This window comes from Apteryx rowi, unplaced genomic scaffold, assembly GCF_003343035.1.
Source record: "Apteryx rowi isolate R43461 unplaced genomic scaffold, aptRow1 scaffold_296, whole genome shotgun sequence".
In the NCBI taxonomy this organism is placed as follows: Eukaryota; Metazoa; Chordata; class Aves; order Apterygiformes; family Apterygidae; genus Apteryx; species Apteryx rowi.
The window spans coordinates 581,108-595,891 of record NW_020449374.1 but is presented as its reverse complement, the minus strand read 5'-3'; the positions used below and the strand labels follow the sequence as shown (position 1 = coordinate 595,891).

Here is a 14,784-nt window from a genome sequence, read left to right as displayed (position 1 = left end):
GCAAACAGAATCTCATTTCAGATATAGAATTGAGAGAGAAGTAAAATTCCTTGAAGAAACAATTACATATCATAAACAGTTTTGTAAATCTCATCCTTATAAGATGGCAATTTCTAATATTCTCTCCATCTTAGCATGATTTTAACAGCAGTGATTTAGAAAGAGTTGCACTGATTCACACTAGCTAAGAATCTAGTCAAGCAAATCTATGCCAATCACAAACTTAAAAATGCATGGCTGCGTAACATGCTTGGCTAAATAGCTATTCAGAACTGAAATGGGAAAGGCTTCAAAACTACAAACAGTCCTTTCTTCTTGCTCACGAACAAACAAGGATTTTATAGAAGAATTTTGGTTTAGAATAGTTATGGCCTATTGCTCTTCAGAAATGCACGGAAAGGAACATCTTATTTTTAAAGGGCATTTGTAAAAATCACAAGCAAATTCCTGTGAGTCCCAAACTATTTTCACTTATAAATAAAGAAAAAAAAAGCAAATGAAAAATAAGACATTACTTTGGTGTACGTGAACATATTGGGGTGGGCATTAAAATTTAAGGAAATGAACTGCTCATGCTTTTGGACTGAGTCATAAAGCTATAAAACAAAAACTTGTACATTAAGAAATTAAAGACTAAATACAGAATTCAGGCCAAAATAGTTCACACGGTGAAACACAAACACACATACTAGTTAGTCCCAGTAAATACATGGAACACGCTGCCAAACAAAGCCAGGAGAACACTGCATGGGCAGCTAGACATTGTCTAGCAGGAGATGAGAATCACAGGGAAGCACAATAAAGGGAGCAGGTTTAGAACTAATTAGCAAAGCTTCCTTGAAGGTCCAAGAGGCTTTCTTCTGTACGTTGTCTTTTAATATTTGTTGAACTTTAGAAGTGGATATTTTCTATTTGCTGTTTAAGGATTTGTATCAGGCTGCAGTTCTAAACACATAATATGAAACACAGATATATTGGGGAAGAAGTTTCTTTCTGAAACTAATCACTGCTTTCTGTTTCTTTAGCCTAAGGTCTGTTTCTCACTAACTTATGGCACTGTACCAATTTCTAAAAAACACATACTATGGTTGAAGGTTTCTGTCAAATCAGTTCCACATCAGATATCATGATGCCATATGTTAAGAAGTCTTCAGAATTTATCTTAGCATAACATAGTTTCATATAAAGAAAGTGGCCAGGCATTGCTACTGGGTTCATGCCTTTGCACAGTTCCTGTGAAAGGAAAACTGAGAAAAATGTTGCATAGTTTCAGTGAAAGGAAAAGTGAAAAAAAGATTGTTTCACAATATTGGAATAAACAAACATGAAAAAAGAATATAATAATGCTGGAGAAAAGGCATCCTCCTGCAAGGGGTAGATGTTTATTAAATCAAATACAAAATTCAGTCAAAACAGTGGAATTTGGAAAAAGAATCATCATTTCACATATCTGTTTAGACCTTCAAATGTGCTCTATTCAAAGCAATCCCTAGGATGCTGTTGAAGTCAAAACCAGCAATATTCAACAAGTAACCCCTGAAAGACCTGCAAAAAGAATGATTTGTTTTTTATGGATAAGCATTTCCAGATTTACTGACTTTTGTGTCTAAGAAGATATAGCTCTGTTTGTTTGAAAATTTTCCTGCTGTTTTGGCATTTATAAAAGTGGATTCTCTACTGTTTTGTAAGAAGTGAGTGCACATTGCCACTTTCTTACAATTAAAGCACTAATACGACTCTCTCTTTTACTCAGCCACTTATTCTATCAAAACATTTAGGGATTCGATTTCTAATTTCTCTAGAGAGTGGAGATTTGGTTGAAATTGGCCAATAGATTAGAAAATTAACTAAAGAAAAGAGTGGGTATATAAAGGGATAGTCAGATATATACCCGTGATAGCATAAGATTTATTTCTTTAGGAAATAATGCTAAATATATGGATATGTCCATGTTTGGTCTGGGTCTCATCAGAGAGGTTATTACATGACATGGAAGTAGACACTAATCCAGTCCAGTGGTTGGTATATTCCTACATAAAGAACATATATTTATATACATCTATATTGATATGTGAACATATGTGGAATAAGTCAATTTGAACAATACTGAAGTTGTTTCCCTTTTTTTTCCCACCTTTGCAGAGTGTTTGGTGCTGCTATATTGCTGACATCCTCCCTCAATATGTTAATACCATCTGCAGCCAGGGTGCATTATGGGTGTGTCATCTTTGTTAGGATCTTGCAGGGCCTTGTAGAGGTATGGAAAAAGTATAAAATAACCAGTAAATGTGATAAATGTTTGTTAGCTTTTGCAAAAAAAGCCTTTTGCATTTGCAAAAAGTTGTTTTCAGAATTTTGCATAGGAATCAAAACTTCAAAAAGTAAGAAAAAATGTAACTTTCTATAGAACAATGCAGGTCTCATAATAATTAAGTATGAATTTTGTAAAAATTACTGTATATTTCATATTACATTTTCTAAGGTTTCAAGGCTGCAAGATGTTTCTGTAGTTTTTCTACCATTAAAATGAAAGCTGTTTTTGAAGGGACACCTAAAATGTAACTGGTTTAAAATTGCATCAACTAACATCCAATTCTTTGCCTTAAGTGCTCAAAAAGGTTTATTAGAAACAAAGATAGCTTCTCTTACAACCTTATATTTTTAAGCTCACCTTGATTTTATTTTCTGATTTTAGAGCAATGGAAAAATTATTCATATATTCATACATGGATGTATTTCATGTACCACATTTTAAATGCTAAAAGGTCACCAAGAGTCAAGATTATTTACTGAGGGTTGAAGAAATGAGCCCAGCATTAGAAAGACTCCTGAGGATCTGTGTTTTGATCCTGTCTTTGACCTTGATACTTGTGCATTAAGATTCTTTTTTTTTTCATCTTCACTATTCTTTCCTGAAAAGGCAGGGAAAAAAGGGGGATAGTTATGTTTTATATCTGTTTCATAAGGCCTCTTTAAGGATTCAAAAATCCTTAATGTATATATGATGTAAAAAACCCCAACATTCCAACTTTATAGGAATTGGAATTTTTCTATTGTTGTGCTCAGTCTTTGCTATAGAAATGTGAGGTATCTTCATGTTTAATGTCTGTACTAGCTTTAAAATATAAGTTCATACAAAGGTGATGCATTGCCTGATTGATCAGCATTAGCTAACATGTGGAATGCCAATCCCCCAGGGGGTCACCTACCCTGCCTGCCATGGCATCTGGAGCAAGTGGGCCCCTCCACTGGAAAGAAGTAGGTTAGCAACCACTTCCTTTTGTGGTAAGCAACCTTCTGTCTTTGTCTTTCCTTCACTTGTAACAATACAATATTTTGAGACTGATTATTTTTCCATTTTCATTCACACGTCTTGTTTTGTAGGTTCCTATGCAGGAGCTGTCATTGCAATGCCTTTAGCGGGAATTCTAGTTCAATATACCGGGTGGTCTTCTGTGTTCTATGTGTACGGTATGACATTTTTGCTCATCTCATTCCAATATTGTATGACTCTATTCTATTCTACCCCTTTAAAAACGTAAAAGCTACTCTTAAGACCTTTGAAGCTAAAAATGCAGTCCAGGAAAAAGGAAAATGAAAGAACAGGAATTAAAGGAGAGCAGGAGAGCAATGTCATTAAACAAGAACAGAAGCTACTTCACAGCGAAACCTTTGTTACTTTTAGAATGAGTAGCGCAAAAGAGCTATGCAGTTCTGTAGAATCTCAGATCATGTAACATCCTTCTTTCATTTATATGAACGTAAAAGTACCTGCCCTGAGTAAAATGTCCTGATTTTTAGCTGCTATGAAGACCTCATACATAACTCTATTCACACTAGTGCTACCTTGACTTACACTGATGGAAAACAGTGCCTCAAAGGAGTTTATTCTGCAGCACAAAATTGATGTGAATTAGGGGTAAACCTTATACGAAATGAATAAACTACTCAGGAAGTGCACTACTATGTTGAAAACAGTGCCACAATCTTGTACTTTGCCGGTAAAAATGTTAGTGCAATGCCCTTACAACAAGGACGTAAAGCAGAATGGAACTTCATTTATAGTCTGTTGCAATGAAATAGAAGCTGTTTCATTGCAGTGCACGTTACAAATTGCTGTAAAGATATCAGTGAATCTTCCCTTACAGAGAGGTCATTCTGTAGATGAAACAAGGACTTCACTGTGGTCCAGCTGTTCGTGTATTTTGTACACGTACTGTTTGCAGGATCTGTCTCTCTGTTAGAGTGACTTGGTAGAGAAGCAGTAACAACAACTGCCATTTAAATTTATTAATTAGCCACAGAATTTTTCCTTGATTGCTGCTTTAGTGTACATTTCTTTTCAAAGTCTTTCTTTCCATTCCAAAGGGAGCTTTGGTATAGTCTGGTATATGTTTTGGCTTTTGGTTTCATATGAGAGTCCCGCAGCGCATCCTACGATCACAGATGAAGAAAGGAGATATATAGAGGAAAGCATTGGAGAGAGTGCCAACCTCCTAGGTGCAATGGAAGTAAGAATATTACTCATACTTATTTCTTATGAGATATTAAAAAAWATATATATAAAAAAATTAAACACCCTACTTTAACATAGAAAAGCATATTTTAAACAACTGAACTTGGGAGGGGACATCTGAAATCTGCTGATGGATTTCTGGGTGGATCTTGCTTCCGCATAAAAAGAATACAGGTTCCAGGTCTTCTAGAGGATCACTCATGGAATTTAACTCTGCTCTTTCTAAAAGCTAAGGGCTGTGGGAAACTGTTTTCAAGCAAGTGAGAAAATCATATCGAAGTTTCTATTCCATCAGCTGTCATTGACCTTCCTTTCACTGATTTCTCAAGGCATTCTTCATTGCTTCTACCTCCAACTCAATGCTTTCTTAGTCAGCTAGACATATTAGGCTGAGATCAATGCGTCTGTCATTTGATATTACTGAAATTCAAAGGAAATATGGAATCACTGTGTCTTATTTAACCTAGATCCATTGTATTTCCCCCTCTCCCTCTGAAAATTAACAAAGAGTTTTGGTAAATTTGATGGTATTTTTTTCCCCAAGATCCAGTGCTGTCACTCCATCTACCTTGCAAACTCAGAGGAACAGACATAGAAGAACCTTACATATATTAGTATGTATAGTATATATGCACAGTGCTGTGACAAAGAGGCATGCAATTGTTTGTTACCATATTATTAAATTCTTTTAGCCACTAAGACAGGGTGGCTGCACATGAACATCCCATTGTAAATGGTTTCTGGTCTCTACTAAGTCATGAACCAGCAATTGCCTGTGGGAGGGATAGTTGGTCCAGACTGAAATCATGCTAGAAACCATTCTAATAATCTAATTTCCTCTTAATGAAAAGCTTTTATCCAGATTAAATAGGAAGCTGGAAATGCTTAACAGAATCACTTCTTTGACAACAGACATTTTTAGGTGTTCTTGAGCTAGCGTCCAGACTGATATATAATGGTATACAGCAATGTTTATAGTTTCTTACGGCTATAAGTGCTTTTGAAAATCTCACATGTAATGAGATATTTCAAAGGAAGTCAGCATAGTTCTAGTTTGGGTTGGATGTTTTCTGTTTACTTTTTTGGGGTGCTTTTTAATTTAACATTTTTGGAAGTAATTAGTTTGAATTAATAGTTCAATTGCTATTGAAATACTCAAGCTGAAATTCTTCCCAAAGTATCAAGTCAGCTTTTCCAGCTGGTTTCTCAACAATTAAGTCTTGTTTAATCTGTCTCTCTTCAATGCAATTTAATAAGTATACAAGGCATTGCAAATACCTATCAACTGGGCTGGGCTTCTTTGAAGAAATGCCAGTATTCAAGGCATAGTAGACCAAATCTAGCCTGAAACACTGCTGAAGTAATTTTCAAATACTCATCTGGGGCTGGATCATGCACTTGGATCAGCACAGATGGACAGAACCCTGGGCTCATGAAGAGGTGCAGGGACTCAGCAGGATTGTAGTTCTGTCCATCTGTCATCTTTTTTTGTTTACTATGCAATTCATTTCAGAAAGACAATAAAACAAGCCAAAAACATATTGACCAAACAGCTTCAGCTGAGACTTGGTAAAAAGAATTATTCAGGGCTGGAATTAAAATTTAGATGCTAAAATACATGCTTAAAATAAACCTGGATGAAACTGTGTGCTTATAGTGTAAAATCTGACTGTTGCCTTAGATACAACAACATTCTCTTTTAAAGACACATTACTTTGGCCTGAGTATATTCATTTTTATATGACTGAATGGGATTGAACTGACAGCACTTGTACAAGAATGTTAACAAGTGATACAGCTAAGTAACTGGGTTTCTCCACTTGTATACTTTGTAGTCAGTTTTTACTTGCTTATGTTTTTAAATTAAATCTTGATTATCCAAACATCGATGCATGCACTTTATGACAATTAAAGTCTGGAACACAAGTACATAAAGTTGCGCATACATGTGTTTCTTGGAGTATAGGTAAAAATAACAGATAGGAAAAGAGAAGATATATAGTTGATAGTGATCAAAATATTAACTGGATCCCCCTTTTTATGTTTCAGAAATACAAGACTCCATGGAGAAAATTTTTTACATCTATGCCAGTCTATGCAATAATTGTTGCAAACTTCTGTAGAAGCTGGACTTTTTACTTGTTACTTATTAGTCAGCCTGCTTACTTTGAGGAAGTGTTTGGATTTGAAATAAGCAAGGTATGTAAGAATAACATAAAGCCTTTATCTTAGAAAAGTAAATATCAGTCATGTTTGTGGTCTTTATCAGGAGAAGGAAAGATAAGTGATCTGCATCTTTACCATGGATTTACAAGTCTTAAATCTTATCCCACCAGTTATTGTACTGTCAGTACATATGAGTGAAATAACAAAAATGAAAAGCTAGTTGATAGGGGAAGATGAGGGCAGGATGCTATTACTTAGTGATGATCTACTTGGGGCCATATTTCAAAACACCTTCAGTTGGGTGCTTGAAACCTGACCATGCAAGGTATTAGAAAGGTATAGAAAGATGCATTATACTTCTTCCTGACACCCCAGGGAGCACAGGGTGCTACCAAAACTCTAGGGAAATATGGAGAAGTAGTTGCATTTTTCCAGGTGTACTTTGCAGAACACAGCCACCTGGTTTTAGGAAGGATAGGAGTCTACATTCTCCTTTAATGTGGCAAGAACTGCATCTCCTTTTTTACTGAGGAAGCGAAACAGATGGTGGCAAAATATGAGACCTAAGGATGATCCAAAGTTCCAGGCAGTTCATATGAATTTTGGATCAGACCCCTAATGGGAATATGAATAGATGCAAACAAACCTCAAGAGTGTATATTAAGCTTTCCAYAAATATAACTTCCCTTTTGTTAAAGTGCTTTTGAAACTCCTGTATTCTTTTGATATTGTTCTATGAGGTACTAAGTGACCCTAAATTTTGCCATAAGTGACAATTAGAACCTTCTAAGTAGCTACCAAAGTGTAGGAGTATTATGGGATATTGTCACAATTACGTAATGATATCCTGCATTTAAAGATGGGATGGAGATAAAAAATTAAGTCCTAGAATTCCAGCCTTCAGATCAGATCTAAGTGCAGATCTATAGTCTATTCTATCACATGAAAGAAATCACTTTTGAAATAAGGATCAGGTTTGGACTTCTCCCATAAATATCCTAATCTTCAAAGAATGGAGTTGGTTTGAACTGGTGCTTTGGTTTTAGGATGTTTCTATACATATGGTACTACATTGGAATGGAAAAAGTTAAACAATTCATGATAATTGCATCATGATGGAAAATGAAACATTTGAAATTTTAGTTCAAAATCAGTATGTTCTTACATTTATTGGTAAACAACAAGAATGTTTGTGTATTTTCTTGATAAGTAAAGCAAACATGTAAATCTAGTAGTATATTTATTTGAATCTTTAAACCAGTCTATTGAGCGTTCAGAATTCTGCAAAATGGAACTTGAAATCTAGCTGGAGTTCTTTTAAGAAGTTATGCTATGTTTGAAACATTACCTGTTACACATGCAATTAGAAGGGTCGTGCCTTATAGGATTAATCTGATCATTTTGTTCTAAAAGACTTTTCTGAGAATATATTCAAAGAAATTTGGAGCTGTGTAAACAATGGCAGCAGGGTCAATTTTCATCTGCCGCAGAGATGCACGGTCACAAAATTAATAGTTAGTGTTTACTCAGGAATTCCTCACAGTAGTAACTGGAACACCACAGTTATCTCCTAGTTAATATCTGACTCAACTGGAGTAACACCTGCTAACGTGAAGCTAGCTGTCACAACATAGTTTCCACATATGTGATCTGCACTGCATGCTGACGCACCTCAGGCCAGACTGACACAGACAGCAAATATGCAAACCTGGGCTGAAGCACATCTTCAGGTATACACAAAATCCAGAATTCCTTATTTGAATAAATGTCATGCATGCTAAAGCAGACTATTTGCAAGGCAGTTATGTTGTCAGGAGATAGCAGGTGGCAGTTCGTTTCATGCTCACAGATACTCTGTACTGCTTTTAAGGAATGGTCTTCAAATATGTTATTACATTTTGGGACAGTCACTGCAAAATTACTATGTCTTAATTTTTAGTATCTATAGCATTTTGTATATTATCTATGGATATTTAGTTTACTATCTTTCATTGCACACAGAATTTCTCAGACGTATCYTTTGCCCACATAGAATTTGAAGCTTGCTGGATGTTCAGAAATCAAAGGCAAATGGCCATCGTGCAAGTGATGATGAACCACGGGGAATCTCTCAGAGGCCTCACACATCTAGGCATGTTAGTCTTTCTGGGCAAAGCTATGCCCAACACATCACCAACAGAAATGCAGCACTTCAGTTAGACACACTTGATCATAAATTTTCTCAAAAGGAAGTGTAAGGTGGCCATCAGTCAGAAAAAAAAAAAACACTTGATCAAATATAAACAATTAAAACAATTTATAAATGTAAAGTTTCATAGCATCAGAGATTCTTAACAAGTCTGGCTGTCCTTTAGAAAATACAATGACAAGTTAAGATCACAAATTTTGTTCTTTTAATAAAGCAAACAAGATTTTTAGTTTTAACACATAGTCTGAAACTGAAGAGAATCAATTAAATGATTCAACTTGCTGATTGCTTCAGAAACTGAGAAATCAATATTTTCTTACAGTTTATACTCTGTGATTTCTAACTCCTATTGTAGGTGGGTATCTTATCTGCTGTGCCACATTTAGTGATGACAATTATTGTGCCTATTGGGGGACAAATTGCAGACTTTTTAAGAAGCAAACAGATTCTTTCAACCACTACTGTGAGAAAGATAATGAACTGTGGAGGTAAGTTTTCCTATTTTATTAATAAAGTTTCTTGTATAGAGTCAATGTCCACCTAGCATCTTATATACCCAGTAAACAAACAAACTGCATGGTTTTATGTACATATGAAGTAATACTTTGCATGTTTCTCGGGTATTACAGATGTGGTTACTAAATAAGAGTAAACACAGGTGTTCCTACTCCCAATGTCAATACCCATGTTTGGTATTTAAAAAGGCACTTAGGCACTTAAAGAAGCAGATGAGCTTTTGGGGGGGGGGGGGGGTGTTATTTGTTTACCCTTAGCTACTTAATGAGCCTTAGGTACTCCTGTAAACTCCATCTGCGCTAAGAGAGCCCAGAAAACTAACTGTCATTCAATACCTAATTGCTAAGATGCTACAGTTACACAAGCTGAATCTCAGCTGTGATGACAACTTCAAAATTCATGAGCAGGTTAAGTGTGTACACCCATTAGGATCAAGGGGAACTACCTGGATAACCTAATCACAACCCTTTATTTTACCTTCAGACTGACAGGAAGTAACAATAAGTTAGCTTACAATGAAAGAAGAATTATCCGATGCAGCAAGGACTTGTGGGTTTTAGGGACAAAAGAATTGCCTGACTTTATTTCACTCCGAGGTGATGTTTTGCCACTCTGTCCTCCTATGAAATGTGGTATCCTAAGGCTTGCAATTTTTGAGAGATAATGAAATCTGATATCCAGTTTTCTTTATGATTTCCCAAGGTTTTGGTATGGAAGCAACTCTTCTTCTGGTGGTGGGATATTCTCATAGCAAAGGAGTGGCTATTTCATTCTTAGTGCTTGCTGTAGGCTTTAGTGGATTCGCCATATCTGGTAAGATTATATTACTGTTATTAGTAAATTATTTTGATTTAAGAGAAGGAACATCTCATTTGTTTCTTATTGATTGACAATAATTTAACATAAAACTCAGAATTCCAAATGATATTTGCGATTATTCCAAATGAAAGAGCAATAAATACATCTTCTGTATTAGATTTTTTTTGTTCAAATACTTCAAAATTTTCCATATTCACTGCAGCAAACTAGACATTTTTTTCAGTGAGGTGCTAATGTACACCCTAGATTTTTCTTAAAATTAAATGTATAATACAAATGGACTGATATTCTAAAACAATATTTAAATACAGACATGTATTTGTTTAGACATAGATATTCTACCATTTTTCCACTACATATTGGTTACTCTTTTGTTTGTGTTGCATTTTTTATTATTTTGCGACCTAATAACTAGCATTTTTTTAATTTAAAAAACAGCTATTCCCCTCTCCTGCTGATATATCCTCCCTTTTTGCAACACAAGTCACCTGGCCTTTACTTGTTTTCCCACTGTGATCTTAGTATCCTCTTCCATGCTGGTTCCTTATGTCTAAAACAAGCTCTCTTTTCTTCTGTGCCAAACATCTAAACTCTCCTCAACAAATCATTTCTTAATTTCACTTATTCTACAAGTTATCATGCTTTTTCTGTAGCACTTAAAAAGCACACTGTACTTTATCAAAGAGTTATCCATATCCTATCACCTGCCTTTTCCCTTTTATTATTTTTCAGTACCCGAAGATTTGTTTTCTGCTTTCACTGACTTATCTGCTTATTTCTGGAACGATGGGCTCTGCTACTTCATAGAACCATGTGTTTTTTTCTAAGATTATTTGAATTGTTACTGAGCAAATTTGAAGAGTTAAGCTGTTGGAAATGCAAAGAAACAAAGAAATATTTTTAAAAAATAATTATTAAGTCATTTCTAGATAAATATAATAAATGATGGGTGAATCCCTTCATCCTCCCTTCCCCCACAAGAACAGCAAGTTCCTTCTGCTGGTCTGTGTGACAAAAAGAAAAATACGGCCCACAGGCAAAGAAAGGGGCGCAAGCTGCCGAAGTGGTGACTCAGCATTTCGGCAAGTTATTTACACCATAAAAAGGTCATGAATGACACTGGGGAAACCTGAACTTTACCACTGCCTGCATATCTTCTGGGTTCTCTACCCTACGCAGTCATAATTGTGACTTTTTTTTTTTTTTAACTGCCATTTTGGCAAGAAAATACACTTGGTATCATTTTATAGTATATTTTTAAAAGAAAGTGAAAACCCAGAGGGGCTCTTTTTAAGCCTTTCAGAGAAAAAGAAATCCAGTTAAAGAGCCACAATATGTCATAATGAAATTGTCAGGTGATAGCCTTATTTTTCAGTTCAGAACTGAAGCAGTGCTCTGTTTGTGGTATGAACGTTTGTTGACATTCGTATTGCAGGTTTCAATGTCAACCATTTAGACATTGCCCCAAGGTATGCCAGCATCTTAATGGGGATTTCTAATGGAGTCGGGACCTTGTCTGGAATGGTTTGCCCTATAATTGTTGGAGCAATGACAAAGAACAAGGTAAACTGCAATACAGTTTTCAAATCTTTCAGTTTAATACTATTAGCATCAAGAAAAAGACCTTCCTATTGAACAACTTGCCAGAAATTCTGTATTAAGGTCTGGAGACCTCCAGGTAATAGCATCCAGAACTTGCAAATCTGAAGCATGCTTCACTGCATCCTCAGCATATCAATGCTTTTGTAGGCTAATGAATAAGAAACAGAATTATACTGAAGTAATATTAACCTTTAGACAGTGATTTTCAAAGGATGATGAATATAAGTAACTGGAAACTGGACAGTTAAATGTTTTAGTCTGTGCTGACCATCAGAGCCTGATTTAAATCTCTGAGCTCAGAAGATTTAGAGCAATCTATGCAGCGGTCTGATCTAGCAAATTTCTTTTTTACAGACACGTGAAGAATGGCAGTATGTCTTCCTTATTGCTGCTTTAGTTCATTATGGAGGAGTTATATTCTATGGTATATTTGCTTCAGGGGAGAAACAACCCTGGGCAGACCCTGAGCAGACAAGTGAAGAGAAATGTGGCTTTATTCATGAAGATGAACTTGATGAAGAGACAGGGGACATTACTCAGAATTATGTAAATTATGGTACCACCAAGTCTTATGGTGCTACAACCCAGGTCAACGGTGGCTGGCCTAATGGCTGGGAGAAAAAAGAGGAATTTGTACAAGAGGAAGTACGAGACTCATACAACTACAAGGAAGGAGATTATTCATAACAAACCTAAATATTGGGTATATTTTGTAGTGTTTGTGACTAAATTCATTGTGATTGTTTGCACACAGAAATAAAATGTGGTATAAACATGTAAACACATATCAAACAGGAAGGTCTTACTGTAAAAAAAAAATCCATTAAAGTGCAATCTGTATGAGTTGTGACATGTCATCACTTTCATTAGGTTATATTTGTTCTATAAACATTAGAGTTTTAAGGGTTTACTGGTCAAAACTATAGAGGCAACTAGATACTTACAGTATATATGAGCTGAAACTCATAACTAAGGATTAAAGCACAACTAAGCAACTAAGTTGACACATCTAATACTCTTTTTAGAAAGCCAAAATCACCTGATCATTAAAAATGCACTTATATATTTGTTACACTGTATTGAAAGAGATTGTGTTAAATACATGCGTTTATGCAGTGCAATGTAGGAACTGTGTGTTTGGCCTAAGACAAGAGCTTTCTTAAAGAAGAAGGGTTGAGTCCTAGGCATTTAGGAGGGACTGATCCAATTTCCTTTACTGGTAATTGTATCAAGCCTAAAAGAACAAATAGGACATATTGTATGTTTATCGTGATTACATGCTGCAGGCTACTCTGTGATGAATAAAGGAATTATTTAGGAGTTTTATATTGAATGTTTGGGCACAAATTCTTATTTCTATTCTTTACAGGATCTTATGAAATTATAGGCATTGTCATGTTCTTCCCTGCATTAACCAACTAGTATAAAAACAATATATAATGTTAAGTCTGACTTTTCATGCAGACTGTCAAATCCCTTTACCAAGAACAAGCTTTATTATTATTTTATTTGCAGTATATTCCAACTTTGTACTGGTATCTTTAGAGAGAGAGAAAAAAATATAACCTAGAAAAAGATATAGTCTTATACAAAATTCCAAAGAGAAATTTACTATGAGTATGTAGCCCTAAGAAAAAGGATGTATTTGTTTTGCAGAATATTTTGAAGCCAATAGACACAACAGAGTAATTTAACCCTTATTCTTCCCTTAATAGCTTTCATATTTTTACACATTGTGCCACAGTTGTATACATAGATATAAGTTTATTGAAGATACTGTAATTACAGAAAATGTTGCTATTTTAGAAATCCCTGAAATAAAAATTTATTTGTCTTTGGATTAAACCTAATAATAATGGACAGTGAATATGAGTAACTTATAAATTCACAATAAACCAAAGTGGCAAAAAACTAGTGTTGGGTTGAAAGAAGCCAACAAGCATCATGCTTGTCTTTTCAGTAAAACTCAACAGTGACTGCAACATTAGTGTACCAAGCAATAAGTGCAATGCATTATAAAGTGCATAATCTTCTAGTCTATATATTAACCTTCATTTAGCTTGTTGTATATATTTGGGGTTGTTGGGATTAAACCAAACCAAACTGAAGTTAGCAACACCAGACCACTTCTTAATACTCTAAAATGACAACAATGATCCATTTCTTAATTCAATCGAATGATTATTATTGTATGTAATAATCCATTCTGGATTCTTGGTCTGTTCATTGTATTGTGCTAGTGATTGGAAACCCTGCTACTGCAATATACAACTTGAGGATTGTTTCTTCTCCTTTTTTTTAATGCAAATCATACCTTGACCTTAAAAAAAAATATTTTGCTTTGTGCCTCAAAGTGATGTAAAATGTGACCATAGCTTTTGCTCTGTTTACTGAAAAAGATGTGGACCGTGTCACTTTTGTTGCTGCAAAGTGTTAATAAAATGCTCTATTTATCCTTTTGTATAAAAAGGACCATTGTAGTTTCTTGTCATTTTTTTAGATGCACTTTAACACAGATGACTAAAATTATACTCACTGTGGAATAAATTCTGCTATCAGTGTGGAGATAATATTGTAGGTCTCAGCTGGGAGCTATGCTGGATACCCACAGCCCTGCATGGTCTAGCCTCTCCTCTGTCCATGCACAGATTAGTGGTGGAAGAGGTGCCTAATGCTGGATTGTTGTTCCTCTTCTCAGAAAGATGTGTGAAGTAGGTGTGAATGAAAAAGGAGCAAGAGGGTCAATGCACCAGCCAGTGCAGCAAAACTGGCAAAGACAAGAAACTAATCTGCGTTAGCTAAAGGGCTGGTGTGGATTAGCATTCTCTAAAACAAATGAAAAGCTGTCACAGACTTCTATTCTTAGAATTTGTTCCCTGTCTTGCTCCTGCAATGATATTACTTAACTGGAGGATAATGTTACTTTCTGTCCACCTTAGATAGATTCTATGGGAATCAGTGAAATTCAATGAATCCT

The 14,784-nt window shown here is 35.3% G+C and overlaps 1 protein-coding gene across 1 annotated transcript in view; it reads left to right on the top strand.

Moving 5' to 3' along the window:
- SLC17A6 (solute carrier family 17 member 6) overlaps positions 1 to 14,276 on the top strand; it is a 33,577-nt gene extending 19,301 nt beyond the window's left edge. Inside the window, exons 4-12 of the mRNA XM_026069427.1 lie at positions 2,143 to 2,257; positions 3,198 to 3,285; positions 3,385 to 3,471; positions 4,369 to 4,511; positions 6,566 to 6,715; positions 9,226 to 9,358; positions 10,089 to 10,199; positions 11,641 to 11,768; positions 12,162 to 14,276. Coding sequence (XP_025925212.1) covers positions 2,143 to 2,257; positions 3,198 to 3,285; positions 3,385 to 3,471; positions 4,369 to 4,511; positions 6,566 to 6,715; positions 9,226 to 9,358; positions 10,089 to 10,199; positions 11,641 to 11,768; positions 12,162 to 12,494 — 1,288 coding nt within the window. The 3' untranslated portion in view covers positions 12,495 to 14,276. The remainder of the gene's footprint in view (positions 1 to 2,142; positions 2,258 to 3,197; positions 3,286 to 3,384; positions 3,472 to 4,368; positions 4,512 to 6,565; positions 6,716 to 9,225; positions 9,359 to 10,088; positions 10,200 to 11,640; positions 11,769 to 12,161) is intronic.
- Positions 14,277 to 14,784: the final 508 nt, after the last annotated feature.